At 44.6% G+C, this 24,862-nt stretch overlaps 1 protein-coding gene across 2 annotated transcripts in view; it reads left to right on the top strand.

Moving 5' to 3' along the window:
- The window catches only part of LOC8030515 (chymotrypsin B), a 46,747-nt gene that overhangs the window by 4,618 nt on the left and 17,267 nt on the right, over nucleotides 1–24,862 (top strand). Inside the window, exons 3-6 of one of the 2 annotated variants that reach the window (XM_042289574.1) lie at nucleotides 2,411–2,506; nucleotides 12,683–12,824; nucleotides 19,016–19,129; nucleotides 22,862–22,989. In XM_042289574.1, the coding sequence (XP_042145508.1) occupies nucleotides 2,411–2,506; nucleotides 12,683–12,824; nucleotides 19,016–19,129; nucleotides 22,862–22,989 (480 nt within the window). The remainder of the gene's footprint in view (nucleotides 1–2,410; nucleotides 2,507–12,682; nucleotides 12,825–19,015; nucleotides 19,130–22,861; nucleotides 22,990–24,862) is intronic. The other variant, XM_042289575.1, reaches the window with a different exon arrangement.

Here is a 24,862-nt window from a genome sequence, read left to right as displayed (position 1 = left end):
GATAGGGGTCCTTGCATCGACCTTGCTTGGTGCTCTCAGCAAAGCGACGGAACGGACCGTACCATCGTCGGACAACCCCAACCAACTTGACACTGTGCTGTCCGAAGGTGGCTGCGCAGTCTCAGCCATTTTTACTCCACGCGTCCATCCGCGGGCACAGATTACTTGTCTACCTTATATGTGCCCCAGTGCGCTGATATCCCAAAAACTGCAACCCCGATGAGCGCTTTGAGCAGCCTCGAAGTCCCCAACCCGATACCTCAACCCCGAGGCGTTTGCTAAGCGTGCAATTAAGAGAATACACAGAAGAGTGAACCAGCGTTGTTGTTTTTTTACCTTTTTATTGCCTTGACCGCATTTGTACCAAATTGTCAACTAAATTAATCTATATTTGCCTGTGTGTTTTATTTTATAACTAAAACAACTAGGGTGAGAGGCGGAAGCTAGCGCTGTTGGGGTCCACATTTAACTATGCAGAGGAAATTACTTCTTGCTGGTTATGCCTTGGTACATAAAGAATTTACCTTTATGCAAAGCATCATATGTTTTCTTCTTTTTTTTCGTATTTTTTTCTTTCTCACTGTTTCTTTTTCTATGTGAGTCACCAACTCACTCAAGTTACCATTTCTTACAAGCTCATTTTTTTACCTACTGAAATCTCAACCTGTCTAGTGCATATCTAAAGAATAAAGAATAATCGTTGTTACATGTTATTCACAAAAATTACAAATGCTTATATCAACAACTATAACTGTGGGCTTCCGTTCGTAGTTTGTCCTTTTGCACACACTTGGAGTAAGTTTTATGAGCTACATTAATAAAATTCTACTTATCAGGCTATTTTCTTGATAATACTGAAGGTTTTCCTTAAAACACATTGTTTGGTGAAAGTCGCAGTCACCTGAGACCTTGAACTATGAAGTAACGTACTCACAACACTTTTTTCTACACATTAATTTGTGTTATAGGTATAATTGAATAGCTTCATTAATTTACTTTTCCACGTCTCTGGTTAGTTGTGTTTCTAAGCTTTGTTTCCTTGGTTTTTACCTTCAGCAGCCAGCTTTGCAAAAAGTCCAGCTTATACAAAAACAACATAGTCCCATTATGGAAACGGACGATTCAGGCTAAGCCATTGAAACCGAGCAAAGCTTATATGCTTGAAAGTAATTGTATCTGTTTTTTTAACTGCACCAAATATCAGGAGCACCTAAGCACAGTGAGATACCACTTAGTGGAAATTTGACCTTGATTATTGTCAGTGTTGTATCTGAAATAAGAATGGCGGTGCCCTTGTGTCTTGTAAATGATTCTTAATCATTGTAATGATCACGCTTCTAATTGTGAAGATTTTTTATTTTTCTATAAATAGAAATGGGAGATTTAATCGAGCGATTATATTTCTGTAATAGTTACTATAGCCCCCAGTTACCGTAATCCATCCCGTTGAGTCACCATATTGAAATCTTTGTTGTAGTAGCACTGCCAATGATTGGCCGCGGCCTGGGGGCGGCTACCATAGCGTCGTAGCACTCGAAACTTCAATGCAGTTAGGTAGTATATCTATTGGTTCTAGATTGTATATGTTCATGACTCACCGGGCGGAGGTTTATTCTTGTTTATGTGGTGACACTTCAACCAGCAACCCCCGTTTTACCCTTTCGCTCTTTTTCTCTTTCCATCTCGTCCATCAACAGTCAGCCACCGACTTGTTGCCTCTAGAGTCACTGAATGTTCCCAGAGTAGCGAAACTCTCGAGCTTCACTTCAGAACCGAGCCGTGGCGCAGCAGTCGCGATCCCCAACATAACGCTGCCCTGTGCGGTCGAAGCGAAGCGCGTGCAGTGGAGCATTCCTTCTGGTGTGAGCTCATCAACCCAGACTAGTCCTGGCCAGTGGCGACACAGGTTTCTTTTTATTAAAGTTATTTCCTTCGTTCCGAGCGGTGCGTGAATCGCTCCTCGCTATTCTGTCTCTCTCTCTCTCTCCCTTGCCTCGAAACACATCGAAGTTGAGCGTTAAGCTGAGTGTCTGTGGCGCGAAGTTTGAAACGCAGCATCAGCGCAACCGGAGCGAGCAACCGAGGCAACAACCTTTTCAGGCAAACCCGATTACTGGCTACTTGATATTGAAAAAAAACAAATTTAGAGAAAATTAATGCACCTCCGTTTGGGTCCTAACTCATCGGTGCCCAGAGTTCCCATGCGTGTGTATCCGCCGTAGCCGTGATTATAAACATCAATGGAGGCATCTCCTGGTTCCCCTTTTCCCATAATCACAAAATAAAGTAACAAACAGTGGCTCGAGGCAAGCCGTTATTCTTCGCAAAATTAAATGAACAAGTTCGGCTATCGCTACAAACTCATTCGACAAATAAATTCTTTTTTTTTTTTTCATTATTTTCCTTGCAGCGAGTGCGGTTGGACTTCGCGGACTTTGACCTGGAGACAAGCGCCCAGTGTAGCGGTGATTATCTCTCCATATTGGAGCCAGAAGGTACTCATTGGGTGAGTTTGCTACTGGGTTATCTTCGCTGTTTCGATAGACCATTTCCAAACACCCAAAATGTTCAACAAATATTCTTTCATTTGTCGTACAATGAAAGGATGGAATAGTTTAAGGCTGGTTGGACACACTTGCGTCGGTAAGCGTCCAGAGCAATCAAAATGACAGCAACGACCGGAACACCGGGACGATTGTGACTCATAATTGCTTCACGAAGCTACTTTTTGCATTACCTGGATCTTCGTGTACGGTAAATACCATAGCAATATTACAATAAACGCTAGAGGCTCAGGTGGCGCTATGGTGTGTTGTTGCATTTTGAAGCAGACAGCAACCAGTCTAAATTAGACTTCCGGTAATGCATTCCTATGGGAAAACGGAAATGCGTTCTCTCTTCGCGCTCGAATATAAGAGCAAATAATGCTTAGTGTTGTGACAGAATAAAAAGTTTTCAACGTTTTACAATCGGCTTCCTGGGGTTCGGTGAGACCAAAAAGTTTGAGAACCCCTGCTGTGCAACATAAACCTGGGCCACACTTTTTGCTGACTTAAACATCGTCCAGTAATAAAGAAAAAAAATTAACAAGATAAATTACACTTTTATAATCTGAATATAGCTACATAGTTAAATGAATAAACGTTACGTGTAAATAAACTACGCTGATTTCTATTATTCCCTGCGAAAAGAAAAATATCACGTACGTTTTCCAATAGGAACACACAAGAAGACTGGAAAAGTCGACTGGTTGCTTTCTGCTTCAATTTGCAATCGGAAGTCCCGTAGACACTAGCGCCAGCTGAGCCTCTGGCGTTTATTGTAATAACTCTAAGGAAAGTACCTCTTCCGGTTATTCTATCGCTGCTGTCGTTTCGGTCACTCTGAGCGCAAGTACGCAAATGTGTAAACCATGCTTTAACCATCATGAATCAGTCAATAACTTGTGTCTTTTTTACTTCCCCGACAAAACACTTAATACCGTAAAAACATCAGTGTTTGCTTTAATATTTGTTGATACCTATCATATAATTATGTTGTTCGCTGTCTGTAACACCCATTTGACACCAAGTCATTCAAACCAGGGGACGAGTTGCATTTAATGTCGTTTCTGTGGTGCGTTGTTCGGGATTTTTATCATTTTACTATAATATGCGGAGAGCAAGTCGTCTGCTTTGTGATCAGGAGCGGCGGTGACGTCAGAACGACGCCGAACGCTTATTGGCTGATTGAAAAAAAAACTAGTGGGTAGACCGCAATGCCTTGAGGTCTGCCCACTATTTTATTATGTCAGCCAATAAGAGCTCGGCGTCGTTCTGACGTCACCGCCGCTCCTGATCACAAAGCAGACGACTTGCTCTCCGCATAGGTTTAAGCTCAAAATTACCGTGCAATATTTGTCTGTTGCGTTCTCTTCGTGTCTTTTCATTTTTATCGGTGAATATGTTGAACAGAACGGTCATTTACATCGTTCGTCGTTGTTGTTGGTGCTTACAATATTTTTTTTTTCCATTTTACTTGTACAGACTACAAAGCAGTGTTCACCCTCACCTTTGCCACCGATCAGACGGCTGAAAATATTGATAAATAAATTTTAGGCTGGGTTTTTTGGGTGTTCTTGGGAATGAAGCGGCCCAAAGCACTGTCAGTTCTGCGTATGAAAGAGAAGTATACTTTAAAATACCCTAGAAAAACTACAGCAGTTCCTTGAAGCCTTGCATTTGAGAAAAGGTAAACTCCAGGGGAAAAGTAAAACACGCAACAATGAACATATTACCAAAACGTTTTTAAGCAAAAGGGGAGGGGGGGGGGGGGGTCCGACACCAAGAACGCTTCTATGAGTGAAAAGACAGTGAGTGTGCAGGCGAGCTGATGATAGCTAATTATGTCCTATAACACCTGAGACTGTGGTAGAAGAAATTGGACACTTTTTCAGTAGAAGGAACAGACACAAAAAAAAAAACCACTCGTACCCTGAAAAAAACTTTTTTTTTGTTTTGTTTTTTTCTTTTTGAAGGGTACGAGTGGTTTCGGTGCTACTGTTTCGAATGATTCGGCACTTTTCTTTCAAGGTCACTGCGATGCCCTGTAGTGCTCTCGTTTTATGCGTGCTGTCGTCGGCCATTTTCTCAAGGTCACTGCCATGTCCCGAGGTGTCCTACAGATATAGGGCCTCTTTTGTCTGTGCGTTCGCTTGAGCTCTTTGTCTGTGTTTTATGTTCTCTCCATTTTGGAACTGTTTTCAACAAAGGAGATTTCTGCGTAGAGTGTAGTTGAGAAGGGTATCATCGGTATATATAGGACGGTCGAGAAATAAACCAGTTAGCTGAGTTTGAGACGTCCCTTTCTGTGTCTGTTTCTTCTACTAAAAAGTTTCCAATTTCTTCCACCACAGTCTCAGGTGTTATGTGACATGATTAGCCTCTATGAGGGAGCTTTCGACATCGAGTCGTAGTCGAAAACTGGCTGAAATTTATATTTGGCCTTCATAATACTAGACACAGGATTAAAAACAATTTGCCGCTTTTCAATATAGTCCTCTCCCCGCCTTCAACGCCTGAATGCTGCGTAACAAAATATCTTGCTGGTAACTCCGAAGCTATATGGATGTACCGCCGCTCTCAGCTCTTGCCCTAAACGGAACTTGATTCTTCCTAGAGCTGCTTTGAGTGGTCCGAACAAAATAAAATTGCTCTGTGCCCAGTATTTTCAGTACGCTTATGGCCAGAACATCCATTGGGTCAGAACATCCATCGAGTCAAAACATCCAACAGGTCGCGTGACACCAGAGTCAGAACATCCAACGAGTCAAGACATCCATCCGAGTCGAAACATCCATAGAGTCAAAACATCCATCAAGTCAGAACATCCATCCGAGCCTAAACATCCATCGAATCAAAATATCCATCGAGTCAGAACATCCATTAGAGTCGAAACATCCATCTGAGTCAAAACATCCATTGAGTAAGAACATCCATCAGAGTCAAAACATTCATCTGATTCAAAACAATTATTTGAATTGAAAAGAAAAGAAAACAATATATATGAATTTTTTTCCGGCTCGAGACTGCGAATTTTGCCAAGTGCCAGTTTCGGGTATACACCTCATCAATTACTTTGGTCAGCGTCCTGGGTGTAGGGTCCCTCGTGTTCGTGTTTTATTTTTGTCACTGAGTATATTTGTCTATATGTCATCTGCAGTCCCGACATCTCAGGATGTTCTGAACTATCTGGACAGAATTACAGCCCGTGTAGTTCCTCCGCAGAATGAACTGAACAGCACACATGGGCCAGTTTCCTTGAATCTCTTTGAATGCCTCACGATGTCTTGGTGTCTTATTCAACCAAATAACTTTATGCGAACGATATGCACTACGTTGTGTCTGGTAGTAGCAATCGTGACGAAAATGAGTGTATAGACACTACGACAGGGTACAAATACCTAAAAAGTTGTAATACATGAAAAAACAAAACTAAAATTTGTTCCAATAGTGCTTTCGTAATTTAAAAACTACTATTTATATACATTTGAGCAAATCCATGTAGAGTGCTTTGTCTGAGAGTGAGACTGACTTTAAACAAAAAACACGAACTAAAGCTACGGTTCTCTCGGAATAACGTTACTGATCACGGCGAACGTTTGGGACAAGCGTGTCTTGAAACAATTCAGAGGCTTAACACAAAAATGGAAGCAGTTGACTGGCGAGGTGAAATTAATTTTGCTGAAAGGCTTACGCAGCATAATTCACCGACAACAGTATTTTGGTCCCTCGAGCAATCGCGCAGGCTCGGAGCCAGCCCATCGCGCACTCTGCTGCTCAAACCGGTAAAAAAAGAAAGAAAAGTTTTTTAATGAATGCGTCGAAGCAAAATACTTTTAAAACAGAGCCATTTTGTTTTGAGAAATGTTTCACCATCACAAGCTTGAGAATGCTCTAACTTTTCATGTGAATAATAATATCGTTCTTTTCATTTGGATCATATTTATCACGTTGCTTTGGAATGAATTGCACAATTTGTTACCCCACATTGCCTGGAAAAAATACTTTTCTTTCCGAACCTCTTAGGAACGCATTGACATACACCAAGCTAAAATTAAAGAATGGCTGTCACACTGGTTTCTTCAAAGGCGATCTAAATACCTATCATTTTTATATGGATTCAAAAGGCCTTGTCCATTGTCTGTGGGCCACGTAGCTGCCACGAATCGCAGAGTAGCGTGCTCTCGAGCTGCACGGGTCAAACGACAGCAAGTAAAACGCCACCAAGACGGCAAATCAGCGTATTTTACCGGTAATGCAGGTAAATTACAAACTTAAACCACGTCGCGTGATCACATAACATTACCGATCGCCGCTTTCGAGAGCCATTGCCACTGCGCCGTCGTGTCCTACATGATTTTATTACGCAGTGGACCACCAAAAATACTTTCTTATTTTACGCTCCGTTATGCTACAAGACTGCTAATACGTGATTAAACAAAAGAAAAATTAGTTAGGCCCGTTTACATGCCTCTGACAATATTAACTTTAATATTTTGTTTATTTATTTATTAATAAAAACAACAGACCACGAGTGGTTCGAGAAGGGACCGAGAAAAACAACAGCAATCATTTTGCGAAAAAAAAAATAAAAAAAAGTAACTAGCACTGGTAGAGGAAAATTAAAGAAATCGGAATTGCAAAATACATATAAAAACCCACGTTTATTAATAGCCTAAATAACTGACAAGGTCCCAATAAGATAATAAAATCGTAAAGGCAGTTCACAGCTCAAATAATAGTAAAGAAATAAGAACGTATCCTATCCACCTCCGTCAAATACCAAACTCAATTTTGTCCTTCATAAATTATTAAATTTTATCTAGGAGCGTATGCAAACAGTCCTTGCTTAACATAACGTCAACAGTCGCTTACACAACAGCTCTCTCCTTTCCGGCAAAAAACGATAGGACATTCAACTCGTCAAAATATTCATGAGAGCCATCCGAGTCAAAACATCCATCGAGTCAGAACATCCATCCGAGCCTAAACATCCATGGGGTCAAAACATCCATCGAGTCAGAACATCCATTCGAGTCAAAACATCCATCGAGTCAGAACATCCACCGAGACAAAACATCCACGAATGGATGTTTTGACTCGATGGATGTTCTGACTCGGAATCATTTCAGTATGGCGTATGAAGCATGCATTAAAAACGTAGACCCTTAATTGTTTTGTTTTTTCCGCTTTCGGACGTGCCGTGCGGGGGCGCGCATTGTCGTGCCGTAGCCACACACCAAAAATCATGAGATCACGACGCTTTTACCTGATCACAGATTTTAAGTTGTCCCCGAGCAGGTCCCAGTAGACATGCTCTTGACACTAATGTTCGTCTATTGGTCCTCTGTGGTCACAGAAGACCGTAAGCGAGACCTTGCCTTGTGTCAGAAATTGCAGGAATGTCTTCGGTCTTGGTGACGATGTGTATAATACCTCCACCCTTTGCTTGCCGGCTTGGTCTCGGGCTGCGCATAGTGGATTCAACGTTTATCCCCATTTACGATACATTCAAGAGAATCCTGTCAACTTCATAGCGTCGGAGCAGCGTCTCGCACGTATTCACACGAACCTCCTTAATGCTCATTCACACACTTGCAACCGAGCACGACCGAGAGAGACAAGATCGGTTTTTTAGCCTTCGCGACGTCTTAGAACCGGATGTGCTGCTGCGGAGCCTGTTCTAAGGAGTCGCAAGATTGTTTCAGTTCTACTCGGTTGCAAGTGTGTGAACGGCGCTTGAAAGTCTGCAGAATATCCTTAACTGTCTGGTGCACCGTGCCATGACTTGCGTTCTAGTCTTTAACCATTATATGGATAGGAACACGACGGTTTTTGTGTCCATAAAGGATCCATAGTTCAACTTCTGATATTGTGTGCGGCGTCATTGAAATCTGAGCTCGGCCGGAGCGAGGGCCGTCAATCAGACTTGACTCTATGCTTTCGTATTTTTTGTAGCACTCGTGGACCTGTCGAAAGCTTTTTAATGCTGTTTCAATATCTTGCGATGAATATCCACGAACGCTTCGACCCCTGCACCCAAAAACCGGATTACTGAGCGCTGCTCATCCCCGGAGCTTCTGACCAATCGCAGATGGCGCCCCTGTCCCGGGCTCCATTCATTCATTCATTCATTCATTTATTATTCCTTGAGGGCCCGTTAGGGCATTATACAAGGGGGGTCAATAACACACTAATAATCATAGTTTAAAATAAATTAACACTCACAGAGAGGAAGTCAGCAATACAGATGAATCAAAGAACAACAAAATACAAGTAGTTATCCACATTACACAATATTATTATTATAATTTTAACGGTATGCACTGTGAACATAAAAAGGAAGAAAAAAAATTAGCAGATAGACATGTTTGTAAGTTCCAGGTAATTGATCAGTTCTTCGGCAAATCTATCAGAGTTAGTCTCGGTTACAACACTATCGGGTAATTTATTCCAGTCCTTGATTGTCATGGGCAGATAGGAATTATAAAATGATACAGTTGAACTAAAAATCGGGCGAACTTTGCGCGAGTTATCATGGCGGAGAGATATGCTGTGGGGTGGAAGGAAGAGAGATGCTCCAATAGAGGCATTGTTATAGTATAATTTATGAAACAGGGCTAGTCGAGAGAGAATGCGCCTCAATGAAAGTGTGTGAAGATTAGCTTTGCTTCTTAGGCCTGTTACGCTAGTGAAACGAGAGTAGTCTGAGAAAATGAACCTTAAAGCTCGGTTTTGAATTGCCTCTAATTTCATAACTAGGTAATGCTGCCATGGGGACCATACAGAAGACGCATACTCTAGACGAGATCTAACAAATGTTATGTATGATAATTGTTTTATTTCAGGTGAGGCCAGTTTGAGGTTGCGCCGAAGATATCCTAATGACGAATTAGCCTTAGACAAAATAAAATTAATGTGATTAGCCCAAGATAGATCATAGGTTAAATGAACGCCGAGGTATTTATAAGATGTACAGGGGTCAATTATTGCGTCGTTGAGTTGATATGAAAAGAGTGATGGGGACTGTGATCTGATGAAAGACACTAGTTTCGTTTTATTTACATTAACTGTCATTTGCCATGTTTGACACCATTCTTCTATTATTAGTAAGTCAGCCTGTAAGAGTAGGTGATCATTATTATTACTTATCGGTCTGTATAGAGCACAATCGTCAGCAAAGAGGCGAAATTCAGATGTTAGGTTAGCAGGAAGGTTGTTAACGTATATTAAAAACAGCAAGGGGCCAAGAACACTACCTTGGGGTACGCCGGACGTTACACGAGAAAGAGGTGAACGGGACTCGTTTACAACAGTATATTGTGTACGATCGGATAGGAAATTTTTGATCCAAGTGATTACTGAATTATGAATACGCAGTTGGGTTAGTTTTTGTAGCAGACGTTGGTGGGGAACTTTATCGAATGCTTTAGAAAAGTCTATGAAAATGACATCGGTCTGTAATCTGTTGTCAAGGTTACTGTGAAGCTCATGAATGAAATGTATTAGCTGGGTATCACACGAATATGTCTTACGAAAACCATGCTGATTTTTAAAAAGCAGATTGTAATTTTCCAGATATTTCATGGTAGAAGAGAAAATGACGTGCTCTAGTAATTTACATGAGATGCTGGTGAGAGATATCGGGCGATAGTTCGATACAACATTACGATCCCCACTTTTAAAAATAGGGATGACTCTACCAATTTTCCAATCAGACGGAAGCTTGCCGACATCAAGTGACTGTTGAAAAATAAGGGTTAAAAATTGGGATAAGATATGTTTTGTGTTTTTCAGCAATTTAGAATTTATTTGGTCATCACCGGAGCTGGCAGAATTTTTGAGATTTTCTATCGCTTTCACTATACCCAAATATGTTATTTCGATTGAAGGCATAGCAGAATGAGAAACGTGATTTAGGAGAGGAATATTGTCATTGTTTTCTAGTGTAAATACTGAGCTAAAGTAGGTATTTATTAGTGAGGCGCTTTCGCCATCACACGCGGGAGTTCCATGCATATTAGTCAGGGGGATGGATTTATGCTCTTTAGGATGAATGACCTCCCAGAACTTATTAGGCTTATTCTTCAAAATGTTAAGAAGGTCGAAGTTAAAAAATTTGTTCTTTGCATTTTTCACTTCTCTTTTATATTCCTTAGCAGACGCGTTGTAATTATCCCATGCAATAGTATTGTCCTTTTCTTTAGCTTGCTTGAAATGTCGTTTCTTCCGAGCACTTAATTTGTAGATTTTCTTGTTGTACCAAGGCTTTGCATTGTTTGTTTTAATTCTGATGGTTGGAACGTACGTGTCAGTCAGAGTTGTTACCTTGTTTTTAAAGAGATTCCAATTTTCCTCAATTGTTCTTTGATAAAAGTTGATATGAAAAGTATCATAAAACTGTTGAAGATTTCTATTAATTGCATCATAGTCAGCTTTATTGTAGTCTTTAATAAATTTATAATGGCATGATCTGATGACGACGTCAAACTGCAGGTTTAAGTGTATAACATTGTGCTCACTAATAGCGGGAAGATGAGTGATGTTATTCACATGTGAGGGGTCAGTAGTAAGGCACAGGTCAAGAATGTTGCTAGAGTGATGGCTAACTCTTGTTGGTTTAGTTATCATTTGGGAGAGGTTAAACGTAAGAGCTAGGCCGAAGAACTCAATATCTAACTGATGACCTGATGAAAGGGAGTTCCAATCAATATTCGGAAAGTTGAAGTCGCCAAAGAGGATGACCGACGCATTTGGTTTAAGGGTATTAAAGATGGACGAGAGGGAGTCATGAAGTTCGCTAATGAAACTAGCGTGATGATCGGGTGCTCTGTAACATACACCAAGCAAGATATCGGAACACTGAGAGTGAAGTTGAAGCCATACCATCTCGAGGTTACCTGGAACGTTAACTTGTGACGCACTAATATGATTGCGGATAGCGATTAGGACACCGCCACCCCTCTTTGTTAGTCTGTCGCATCTGTGTAAGGTATAATTCATATTGGGGGGGAACACTTCTGAGTCAGCAATTTCGGGTTTCAGCCACGTTTCTGTCAGAATGACGAGGTCGGCAGTGCATGATTCAATTAGTGATAATAGGTCGTCGCGGTTTGTTAAAACACTTCTTATATTTGTAAAAACGACCGAACATGACTTGGTGTTTCTGCGTACTCGGGAAGACTGGGGTGGGCGGCGGCGTGTACACATCTCCTATGGCTTTTTTTCTTCATATATACTGTTGATCAGCTAAAGTTGTACCGCAGCGAAGGCTAGAAGCGCGAGCTCATCAGCTGCCGCTGGTGCACGAGAGCTTGTGCCGCCGATATGTGCCCTAGAGCAGGGAGCTCGAGCTTGTAGCCTTTCCTGCGGTACAACACAAGGTGGAACAGAGTATAATAAGTGGACAAACACGACACCATCTCAAATATTTTATTTGATTTGAAATATGAAACAATGTCGTGTTCGAACTACCCTTTTTGTGTCCGAGTGTGTGTCTATCGTCTCCGGGGTTTTCCAGCATGATTGCTCACCATGGCATCTACCCTGCGCTATCACTCTTATTTCCTTAAATAGCTATAGCATTAAAAACAAACTGATGAGCCGCCAAACTTCGGGTTATGGTGTCAAAAGAGCATCCCTCGTTCTGACCAAAAACCAGGGCTGTGTTCAAAAACTTATCCAAATGGATCCGAGTTACTCCGGCGGATCGTATCACGTGACAGCATAGATTGAAAAACGCTGGACGCGGGTAGGTTTTAGAACGCCAAGGGTGCAAAACCCTTACCCTGGAGTAAGATCGAGTAAATTTTTGAACACGGCCCAGGTCACCGACCCGCATCGCGTAAGACTGGCGTTTTCATCCCGTGATGGCAGCGCCAGGAGTTTCGTAACTTTGCAACGTAGCTCATTGAGTGACTCGAGTTTTTCTAACACGTTGTAGCGAAAGAGCTAAAAAAAATAGCCAGCGTTTGAAACTGAAGGGTCAGATGTCATCTCCCTAAGCAAGCTGCACACGAAGGCGTCCTGTACCTTCCAATCCATGAGGTTTGGCTCGGGCTCTTTTGGTTGGCACAAAAATGCGCGGGCGGTCGCGTGCTCCGCTTTGGAATACTGCAAACTGCGCGCTCTGGATCTTTCAGGTGCAGGTATCCCGCCTGTGCTCGGACCAGAGACCCAAGCCGTACCTGAGTGACGGAAGGCAGCTCAGGCTGAAGTTCATCACGGACGACCTGAAGAGCAGCAGGGGCTTCAATATAAGCTTCCGGGCCACGAACGACCGATGTGAGTCACACCCTTTGGGACTACCTACATGGACCGACGTACTGCTTACAAACAAGCCCGTGCGCGTGAACCAGATTCGCGCGAGGTGAAGAGTCAACTTTTTGAGGGAGAGGGGGCCGGTCAGGATGGTGACGACCGATGATGATGCTCCCCCGATGGAAGTCCCTCGGGAAGTCGAATAAGAAAAAAAAAAAAAACTAAAAGTTGTTCGATCCCGCTGGACACATTACGACGTTGGCTGGTTTTCGATGGCCAGTGTGGCCACGTTTATTTCAAAACAAAACGACAAGTCAACGGTAAAATACAAAACTTCTAAAATTAAAACCTATAGCCCCCAGTCTCAAGAGCCGAATTCCCCGAGAATCCTCTCGGCACCTCTTCTCTAGACTCGTAGGGGCCTCCTTTCCTTCCAGAGACGGACCAATCACTTTAAACTTCACCACTCCCACGTAGTACACTGGTCGGCGATGGTCGGCGAGCTGTCAGCCTGACGCTCCAATCGCCAAATCCAAATTCCTTGTAGAGTCAATATCTGCTATATTCTCAGTCTGGCTGGCGCCAACAGCTAAATTATTACATCGCGCAAAAAGCGACAATTTTACACTAAGCGGCGAAACCCTCTATATACAGGCGCACTCGGTTAAAAGCCGCAAGCAGCTCCAAGCACGCGTTCTCTCCGCATCGCCTGTCGAAACCCGAGACGTTGCTTACCGACCGCGGGGGAAGCTCTCTCGCCTCGCCGCGATGCTCCCGCAAAATGCTCCCTCCACAACGCCGACGCCACCACAAAAGGTTAAAAAAAAAAAAAAAACGCAAGAGTCTGGAAAGATAAACTTTTCTAACCAAAAAACCACCTTAATTATTAAGCAGGATTTGTACATGCTTAGCATGAAGTTTCTGCGCATGCGCCACGACGACGGCAGCGCCACCGCGACAGCGTGGGGTGCGAGTCGTCTGGTTCTTGCGCGTGAGTGGAGGTGACGTCACAAAGACGCCGAGCTCCGATTGGCTCTGATGGAAGGAGAGTGGCTAGACCTCGAAGCAGCCTCAAGGTCTACCCACTCTCCTTCCATCAGGGCCAATCAGAGCTAGGCGTTCTGACGTCACCACAAGCACCTGCAAAAGAAGAAGACGACCGTGCGCTTCGCGTAAAGCTGTGTATGAGCGCCGCCATTACTGGTCACCGTATTTGTTTCCTTTCATTATGTTCGCGTTGCATTCATCACTGTGGTCGCACGACAAGTTCTTGATTTTCTAGATACCACGCTGTCCTTATCCACGAGGCATTCTTTTCTTGTATAGGTTTGTCCCCACCCCCTTCCGATGGCCGAGCATCTCGGCGACACAGCAGATCAGTTATGGCGTTGCAAATTCGGCGCGCGGGAAAACCGTGTATAGAACCACAATTATCTAATGGTTTCGCTTTTTTTTTGTACTGGTTCTATCTGCTGATATCTCGGTGTCTTGTTTATTAATATTTCGCATCCTCGGTAACTTATTAATTCGATTATTCATTTCTTTACCTTTGACTTAATTCCTCGCTCCCTCGCTCTTTCTCTAACTCGCATCACTGTTCATCTTATCACTCGCATGATTACTCCCTGACGCATGACAACTTCTAACTCACACCTTCACTTTATATCTCACTCACTAACTTATTCACTCGCTTGCCCATGATTCTTTTTAACTCACTCCATCACTCACTTGATTACTTTATTGCTCGCTCACCCACTAACTTCATCACTCGCTTGCTCGGGATCACTTCTAATTCGCTCCACCACTCCCTGGCTCACTCACTAACTTATGTATCCACTCGCTTGCTCATGATCCCTTCTAACTTACTCCATTGCTCTCCTGCTCACTTCATTGCTCGCTCGCTCTTTCTTTCACTAACTTATTCATTCGCTTGCTCAGGATCACTTCTAAATCAATCGATCACTCGGTTGCTCACATTATTGCTCGTTGGCACGCTTCCTGACGTACTTACTCACACTCTTAAGACCTCCTTTGATTCTCACCTTCACTCACACAGCAGGTCGCTTACTCACTAAGATATTGTTCACTTCTTCACTCCGTTATTCACCTATCTTCACTCTTTCCCTAGCTTCCAGATTTTCTACCTCGCTCGCTTCCTTACCTTTAACTTCCTCATTCCCTCTCTCAACCTCCCTTTTAATTCCCTCGCTCACTTATTTTTGAGCTATTATTTACTCCTTTCCTGAATTACGTAATCACTTGCTCACTTATTTTTTACTATTTCACTCACAAACTCGCTCACCGACGACTCACTCATTCCCTCCCTCACGCCCACTTTAAGGCTGTAATTCACAATTTTTCCTCCTTTGGTCGTTTGGTAAACCGTGAAACGATTTGGGGTTGGAATGTTTATGACTTTGCAGAGGCGTACTGGTCCTAGTCTGGCCCAGGTATACTCGCACAGGCCACCACCGATTCAGAGGCTTCCTTGTCGCGGTGAAATGGCGAGGATAAAAGGGTACTATTTCTTTCAGTCTTGCCTTCGCAAAGCTTGATGACATGATTGTGGGATCGAAACCACATGCCTCACGACCGCCGAGCGCGGCTCATGGATTAAACACGAGAACTGCGTGAGCACTGGATATCGGCTCGTAAAAATACATGCCTCGGCGGGCACTCGGGCAGTGGCTCGTGTCCAACCACTGCGCTGATGAGGGTAGCCTAAACTAATAATGCCTGGTGCCCAGCACGCGTTCACTACTTTGCTAACCCCAGCGCCTGGCTAGGATTAACGTTGGCGGCGTACGGTGGGCACCAGGTTACGTGGCCGCGTGTTCTGGCTCCGAGTTGAAGCGACTGCCATCGCCTAGATAAAAAAAAAAAATATTCAGCTACTATCGTTGAGCAATGATTCTAAGTAGTGTTTAGCAACAGTAGAAAAACCCTTTCCTGTATTCTTTTAGTTACTTCTTCACTCACATTTGTTTCATCCTTCACTCAATTACTTACTCGCCTTATCCACGCCCGCCTCTAACTCACGAATTTGATCACTTCATTCCTTGCTTGCTCATTTGTTCTCCGATTCACTCACTGGCTATCTTTTTTCGTTTATTCCTTCCCTCACTATATTTTTTGCTTACCTATTATTCACTTGCTTGATCACGCTCACTTCCAATTAATTCATTTCTTCACTGGCTTACTTACTCACTAAGTTACTTACTCGTTCACTTCTTTCTCAAGCCCCCATCCTGAAAAACTCCCTTCATCAATAGACCGATCTCACCAGCCAGTTTGACTACGCCACCGCTGCCGCAATGCATCGAGGGAACTTTAGTCTTTTTTGCACGTGCGAAAACCTCGCTGGAGCTCTGCAGGTATAGAGTACGAGAAGGCACGAGCCCTCGCGTGCACGGCCGTCTGCCTCCTGTGAACTAAAGTTATGGTGGCTGTACGCATGCGCCCAACGCTTAGTGAGATCGGTCTATTGATTTTCTAAAAGTTACGAGCTCACTTACTTACTAAGTTGCAGCTACTCAGATAATTATAGCCTCAATGATAACTTGAAAATTCTTCAAGCTTTTGACGCCACCGCGGTTAAAGAGCAATCATCATTTAGAAGCGTCGTATTAAGTTTCCATAAACCCCAAATGAACCTCTTAGGCGTTCCTTCAGAAGAACAAATTAAAAACGAAACAACTGAATGACAATAATAATTCCTGGCGAAAGGAAACAAGAGGGACAAAGGACAAGCACAAAACTTCAAACACAACTAGGGGACCGGTGCGCGACCGAAAAAATCCGCCTGGTCCTGGTGTCGAACCAGGGACCTCTCCGTTTCCAGTGGAGCGCTCTACCGACTGAGGTAACCAGGAGTTAGACGTCAGTAGAGAAAACTGGTTTTATCAGTTGCCACCCATAAGGGGAATGGCCCGCCATTTTAACACCATTCTAAAGTAATTTTTGTCTAGCTCGCTAGCGCTATTTCAATAATTGCATTGCCACCACAGGTGAATGATCACTGAATGACACGTGGTCGACTAAATGTTGTTTGCATGCGCTAGTAAGTTCGAGAGAAACGCAAGCCCTGTCTAATCGCGCGCGGGTCAGTATAGAGGAGGCTATGACACTAAATATTCCTGCCACTTGACGTGCAGTCAGCAAAGTCTTTAATTCACAACGTTCGAGCATATCGTTTAACCAAACTGAACTTGTATCTCTATACCGTGCGCTGTTCGATCTGTCTTGATGCGCAAAAACGTAATTAAAATCCCCCAACAAAATTACCAGACGATCTGTCTCAACATACCAGTCAATATGTTCGAAAAACACTCCACGTTCCTCCAGCTTCGTAGGGACATAGATGTACAAAACACAAAACTTGAAAGTAGAGATTAAAAAAAATCGCTCAAGTCGGCTCGCATTGCAGCGAATCACATGCTCAACGGTCCCAATACACTTTTTTTTTCTTTTAGCTATTGCGTTCCACTTTTAAATGCCAAGCTTAAGCGTCGTCCTCCTGTAATTTTCACATCTGTTGTATATGAGAAAAATGAGTTCACACAACTGCATTCGTCATCCAAAATAATAAAAATACCGTTTTTTATATATATTCTAGCTTTTGTTTACCATAAACAGTTCGAATTCTGGGCGTCTGTCATTTAGTTTGTCGAAGACAGTAAACTCTCCCGCCTTTCATGTTTTGAAATTTTTTTTTCTCCATACGTGGGTGGGCACGTGGATTTCTGGAACATAAACAACCACAGGCTCCGACCCCAGGTAACAGCATTAGAAGTCTGTGCCGGTTTTTACTGTATAGTCACGGACAAGGTGGGATGGAGGAACTTGAGCACTGCCACCTCTATACTCACGAAGCCTGGCAGTTCCACGACGGAGCCACAGAGTGCCCGGCCGCAGATTTGGAGCGCCAGGATCTGATAGCACAGAGCCTCAAAGAGCCGTTTCTTGGGGAACCTGGGCGTCAGCGCACAGCTTTTGCAGCGGCGATGGCCCGAAACACCCTTGTTCGCTCGGGAGAAGTGTGTTTCGGCGTCTCCCCGCAGCGGGGTGCCAGTCACGTGGCTCTCCTCTCATCCGTTGTCTGCCGCTCCACCTTTTCCAGTTTGGAGGCCGCTTCTCGTGGCGATCTGCCAGGCTTTGTCAGTATATAGGAAGCTATGGCTTGAGTTGTCCAGCACGAGCTTCCCGCCTTCAACGACGGCGTCTCGTGCGCATCGTTTAAAAAAACATGTCCTGCCGCTCTCACCTTGTCAGTGACTAAACGTGCTTTGTTTCTGATGAGCCCAGTTAACCATTAAAATGTGACTCCATCACTTTAAAACACCCGAATTAGTCTGTTTGTTTATCTACCGGGTGAAGCAAGGAGACGGTAGGCTCTTTAAATCGACCGGGAAATTCGGTTTCTTAACCTATCGCGCTACGACTTTGCGCAGCGTTGCCCACACATGGTGCATTTTTTTCGTAAAATTTGCAAAGAGCGAACTTACCTGAGGAAAAAGTAAAGAAAGAAAAAGGCTTAGCTCCTATGGAAAGGCAGCGACGCCACCGGTCTGCAATCAACACGGCGCCGTTTTGCACGGTAGACAAGAGATGGCGCAACGAACGCCACCAACGAACGAGCATACGGGCGCCGAGAGCCGGCCGAAGTATTCCTCAAAGGCTCTTTAGGAGACGATCTTTTCGACTCAAAAGCGGCGCGCGTTCCGCCGGCAGCGACAGTCGCAGAAACAAAAAAGACAGGCGTGGTAACAACAAGGAACTGCAGTTCCTTGTCTGCTAATTAGGCCGGCTCTCGGCGTCGTCTGCTCGTTCGTTGGCGGCAGTTGGCGTCGCGACCCCTTGCGCCATCTCTTGTCTACCGTGGAAACGGCGCCGTGTTGATTGCAGACCGGTGGCGTCGCTGCGTTTCCATAGGAGCTAAGCCTTTTTCTTTCTTTACTTTTTCCTCAGGTAAGTCCGCTCTTTGCAAATTTTACGAAAAAAATGCACCATGTGTGGGCAACGCTGCGCAAAGTCGTAGCGCGATAGGTTAAGAAACCGAATTTTCCGGTCGATTTAAAGAGCCTACCGTCTCCTTGTTTCACCCGGTAGATCGTTTGTTTCGTTTGTTGGTTAGCATACTTGCTCATTTGTTACTGAACAATCCGCTGCACTCGGTGTTTCTGTCTCGAACGGCTCCGCCCCTTCCCTTTCTCCAGCCCTGTGCAACGCGGCGCGAGAGTTCCAGTGCTCCGACACCCGGTGCATCCCGTCATCCAAGCGCTGCGACGGCCGCTTCGACTGCCAAGACGCCTCGGACGAGTTGTCCTGCGGTACGTCGAGGATTCTCTTTCACGCTGCCCATAGGATGGATGGATGAATGATACTGGCTATGCCCCTTGTAATGGCCGGTAGCTTGCGCCACCTGGTCACTCAAAAGACGCGATGTCTCTGCGGACGCCTATGACAGCGTTATCTGCGGCCACGCCCCACGCGTGTTCCAACCCCGAGCATCCATACATATGAATGCTTCCAACATGTCGGCAGACGGTTTCTATACGACCAATCAGACCGTCTCAGGCAATGTCCGCAGTCCTTCTTTTGTAATATGTACAAACAATGTGACCGAATCGCTCATAACTACGGTTCCGTGTTTTCGGGAAATATTTTTTTTCTTTTTCTTTTTTTCAAGTTTAAAGGGTTTTTTTTTTTTAGCTTTTTTTTTTTTTGGCTTTTACAAATTCGGTGTTTTCAGTGAAAATTTGTGGCTTTGGACCGAGAACGAATCGGCGTTTATCGGTGTTTTCCTCGAAGCTAACTTGACACGGTGTTCCCGCAACCCCAAGTGTGCACGGCCGTGAATCGGACACTTGGAAAACGCTCCTGAACCGATCGAAAAGGAAGTGGGACGATAGGCCTGGTTCCCGAAAACATCCTTCCGGGTGCTTCAATGGGAGCCCGGACTAACTGCAAAATAAAGCTGAAGTTAGAGATTATTTTCAATCAAACTCGGAGTCGGTATTGTCTTCTCTTTCGAGCATAAAGCTCCAATTCGAAATGATTTCGTGTTTTTTTTTTTTCGTTTTTTTTTTCTTATGTTTGAATAAATGAGTTTAAGGGCTACTTTTCGGGGTTTATCGGCATTTATTGAAAACACTGTGCGTAATTGGGCGTATCTGGGCGAGTCGGTGCGTGAGACAAATAAGTAAAATAGCGCAAAGAAGAACGCGAAGACAAGTACACGAGACAAAAGCACACTTCTTGCTGTTTTATTTTATTCTAACCTACTGTTTAGGCAACATTTGCAGACTGATATCACTGTTTAAACACAACACGATTCCAAAACAATTTTTTTTTATTTCAGAAGTATTACTATCAAACTAACAAACAATGTTGATCGCTACATGATTCTTTTTTTAATAGCTTCTTTAGTGGTATGGCAATTTGTAAAGTCAAAAATGCGACAGATGTTTGAAAAAAATCTCAGGTGTTCACTAGTTTTGTTAAAAACAAATAAGGCCCTTATTTTTTCTCCTGTTATTTGAGAAAGCTATGAAAACCGTAAGCGTCTCTTTGCAATACACTATCGTGAGTTGACTGCTCTGCGTGTTTACGGAGGGACACCCGTCAACGAATAGACCGCGTTTGAGAATACGTGCAAATACGACGCCATAAACGCTTTTTCCCGCCTGACTTCAGGCTGGGTACTTCATCGCTAAGCTCGTTACCGGGGAAGGCAATAAGCACAAGATTATTTTTTACGAGAGAATTTCGGTCCTAACAAAGAACGTTGCAAAAGTCCATGATGGCCTGTTATTGGCACCTGTGTCGTCCTCTTTGTGCTGCGCATACTCCCTTGGCTTATGTCGGCCGCAAGTGCAGTCACTCAGCGGCCATGGTCAGTACGAGGCCAAAAAAATCACATAGGCTTTTTCACATTGATTATTACATCATTCCTGGTATGCCTTTTATGCATGAGCAAAAACTTTCGTACATATGTATGCAGGAGGGAATAATTCACGGTGATTACGTGGCCGTGAGAATGTCACGGGACATTCCCACGGACTTGGATAGGACCCGATGGCTCGAAGCATCCGCTGAAAGCAGCCGAAGCACACCAGCGATCGGGCCACCCTAATTAACCCCAAAGCTTCTTTTGTACGAATTTAGAGTGACGGGTTAATCTTCTATACTTTTGTAGAGGGAGAGTAGCGACTTCTGGTACACACAAAAGGGATTCTCGGGAAGACGGGAGTTCCTCCTTCCCCTCTTCTCTCGTCGTGGCCGCAGGCGAGATGCTCGCGCTCACCGTCACTAGCTGCCAAGGTTCCTAGACGGGCATAACAAACGAAGCGTTAGCGACATCCACCAGGTGCTCTTTGCTAATCGTTTTATTCGTTTTAAAATTCCTTTTCGCGTCTTTTTGAACAAGAGATAGGTGTGTCTGATGTGATAATGCTCCCATGAACACGAATAGACCAAGAAATAAGCGCCGAAATTTGGTTGTAGTATCCCTTTAAAGGGACACTGACAGGATATTCATGCTCGCCAAGGTTTTTATTTGTACATGACATATGAGAGCCCAACTAGCCAGAACACAATTTGCGGCTCGAAATTAGTTTTCTTTCCGCCCGAAAACCGCCGATCGAGAAATTTCCGGTTTGAGGGGCGCTCACTCTCTTCTTCGTGGTCACGTGCTGTTTCCGATGGTTTAGACACCACCACCAAAGATAATCGAAGTCGTGGGTCATCGAAGGCACACACCCAATACTGAAAATAGAGAAAAAAATTTATTACCAATTTTTGTGGCTTCTAAGAAACTGCGAATACGCTGATCGAAAAGAAAAAAAGAAAGTTGCACAGCCACGTGACTTCCGGTAACTCTGTCCTCTATTTATTCTTCCTCCCCAGTCCAGTTTTGGTTTCGGTTTCGAGCACTTGTGTATTTTGACTTTATTAAACATATACGTGACGCTGCAGCAAAATATTGATTCGGTAGTCTTCTGACACCATAATGAACCGCCTAACAAAGGATTTTTTTTTTAAGGGGGGGGGGGGGCAGTGTCCTTTTAAAAGAATTTCCAGACGAGTTAGTGCTACAGGCCTTGATGCCTTGTTAACACCGCAGCTTGGGCTAGTTGGTTTTCCGTAATCTGTACTTCACAGCGCATAAACGTCTCACAGCGCTGTGTGTATGTTTTTGTGTCTGATTGAGTGAGTGTTGCTATTGTGAGGCTTTCATGCGCTGTGAAGTACAAATTAAGGTCTTTATGCCGTCTGTCTGCTGTGACTTACGCGGAGCACTTCTGCTTCGTCGTCTCAAGAAACGAATTTCCATAAACAAGCGTCTACTTATCGTGAGCCAAAAGTATTTCTATCAGCCCACTACAGTTGTCTCATACTAATACATTGGCGCACAGTTTCCATCACGGTGGTCGGAACAGTTGTTTAGGGTGGTTCAGGCAGTACTCGGAATGGTAGCTTTGTGGTGGCCCCACGCGGTCGAAATCTCCCATTGATTTTTTGTACCTAAAGCAAAGGCCGTAAGGAACGCCACTGCGTTCCGTGGCTCTTGTCGCTGGCAGGCCCTGGCGAGTCCCACCCATCGTATAGTCGCCTCGCAAATTGATTGGTTACGATTGAAGGATAGTGGGTAGACCTCAAAGTTAACTGCATCGAGGTCTACCCACTATCCTTCAATCAGAACCAATCAGAGCTCGGTGTCCTGACGTCACCACAACCCTTGCAAAAGAAGCAGACGAACTTGCGCTCCGCGTAGCGTCCCTCGTTCACAGGCTTGGTACGAAAAACAGTCTGCACTCTCTAGACACCGTCTATGGCCTGCTTCTTCCTTGTATGACCACTCACAGAAAAACCGACTGCAGACGTGCTCACATTGATGTACGAAGCGAGATACGCGTGGCTTCGTGTCTGCAATGAACAGCGTCCCTTTGATGTTTTCGAGTATAGTGTGACTGCGGCATGATGCATGCTGACCGAAAAGTCGGAAGAGGCCCGCGAGACTGCATTCTATAATGGGGGAATCCCGCGCTGAATTGTTCCAGGAGCCCCGGTCTACGAGAGATACCTGAAGCAGGCAGCCTGCGGCGACCCGGCCATCGAGCCCAACACCGCGCCAGGAGACCGCATTGTGAACGGACACGAAGCCGTGCCCCACAGCTGGCCCTGGCAGGTGGGCCTGGCCGCTGGCCTCCACCTGCGTATTTCGACAGACTAGAGTCCGCTTCCGGTGGCGTAATAGACCCTTCCGCAAATTTTCCGCCATCTAGTTTATTAATCTATTTACAATACCCTCGGGGCTTCTAGGGGCATTGTAGAGGAGAATGGTTGGTTAGTACCAGGCGAAACTCGGTGTCATCGATGATGGTGACGATATCATCGGGAAGGCCGTTTCAGTCCATGATAGATTCGGGTAGAAGTAAAGGTTGTTAGGCAGGGGGGTTTTGTCTTGTGTAGGGCGATCTTGCGTGAATGGTCCAGTCTCGAGGATACATAGGTGGGTGGGCTAAATGGAGACTGTCTTAAAATGAACAGTAATATACTTAATGAAAGAGGCAAAGCCTAGACCTCTTACGACGTAAGGAAAGGTCAGAGAGGGTTATTTGAGATTCAATTGCAGTGACACTAGGGAAACGAGAGCAGTCGGAAAGGATCAAGCAAGTACAAGTACAACATTAGTATTGACGCTTTAAACACGCGCCGAATTGAGCCGCTATAGCCCACCTTCTCTTGTCTTACGAAGAGGCCGAGACATTGAAGCGGGCGTTGACGAGCCTCCACAAGGGCATAAGCTAGGGACAAGGACACAGTTGCAGCTAAAGTGGCAATAACAATTCCTGCTGCGGCAATGATGAAGTGAAGCGAACGCAATAAGGGGAAAACAACTGAAGGTCGGTTATGGCGTCGCCCATGCACAGCAGCTGCAAAGCGTCTACACTCGATTTGTATTGCAAGATAAGACGGCTGGTGACAAGAAGCTGCTCAGACTGGAAAGACGCGTGATCGAACACCATCGTATACCTTAACTTCAGGGGGAGTGAAATGAGCTAATGTGACGGCCTGCCATGCGTACCGGCCAGGACGCTGGCGACGCAATGGCTTCTGATATTGGCGAAGAACAACAGCTTTCGGCGATGAAGTACTCCGCGTGCGTTCTAAAAGCGGCCACCCCTGACAATAGAAAGTTTTAGAATAGGGAGCCTCGACGCTTTCGGTCCCTCGAGCAACTTGGAGTGTCACACAATGTATTGCGCAGAACTTCGCGTGCAGATGCAGACCCGAAAATTGCGGTTCCGATGGGGGGCGGGGATCTGAGAGCGGTATATAGTGCGTGGACCCATGGCAGCCTCGCACCTAAGCCTCGCCCACGTAAATTACGGGGCCGTTTGGAGTCGGTAAAAAAAGACGCCGCGTAAATCCAGTTGCGAAAGCGCTCGTTTGATACGAAATAAGGCCAATCAGGGACCCGCATTTGCGTGGGCAAATCGCAATACGCCACCCGGGGTGTACTACACGAAGCGTAGTTTGGCCGATTTTTTTTTTTTTTTCCCGAGATACGCAGTTTGCACCTGATGGCCCACTGTGTGAGGCTAAATTGGGCGGCAACTCTTTCCGCTTTGCTTAAATGGAAATTTTAGCCGTGTACAGCAGTGTCCGGCATCTCTACAGTCGCCGCGCTACATTTGCAGCAGTGCTACCCAAACTCTGCTAACCTGCGACCCAGCAAAAAATATTTATAATACATCGCGTAGAGAGCCCCTCCCACCCCCGTCTTCCTTCCGGTTCTCCGCGACACCACACGCGTTTCAACTTCAGTGTATGGACAGTAACGAAAATGAAGCAGGGTTTTATTTCACGGTTAGGTATAGTCAGGGTGAATCAGATGTGCTAAAGTTCATCGCAAGCAAAAAAGAAAAAAAAAAACGCACGCCACCAGGAATTATTTTCTAATGACTAAAAGGAGCTTGTACGTTTGTTAGGGCACACTTTCTCAGAACGAGGGGAGTTCGGATCATACGCCGATGTGCGGAGGGCCAGTTCGTCTG

This window comes from Ixodes scapularis, unplaced genomic scaffold (genome assembly GCF_016920785.2).
Source record: "Ixodes scapularis isolate PalLabHiFi unplaced genomic scaffold, ASM1692078v2 PGA_scaffold12__126_contigs__length_90152505, whole genome shotgun sequence".
In the NCBI taxonomy this organism is placed as follows: domain Eukaryota; kingdom Metazoa; phylum Arthropoda; class Arachnida; order Ixodida; family Ixodidae; genus Ixodes; species Ixodes scapularis.
The sequence above is the reverse complement of the archived record's forward strand: the minus strand, read 5'-3'. Positions and strand labels throughout refer to the sequence as shown.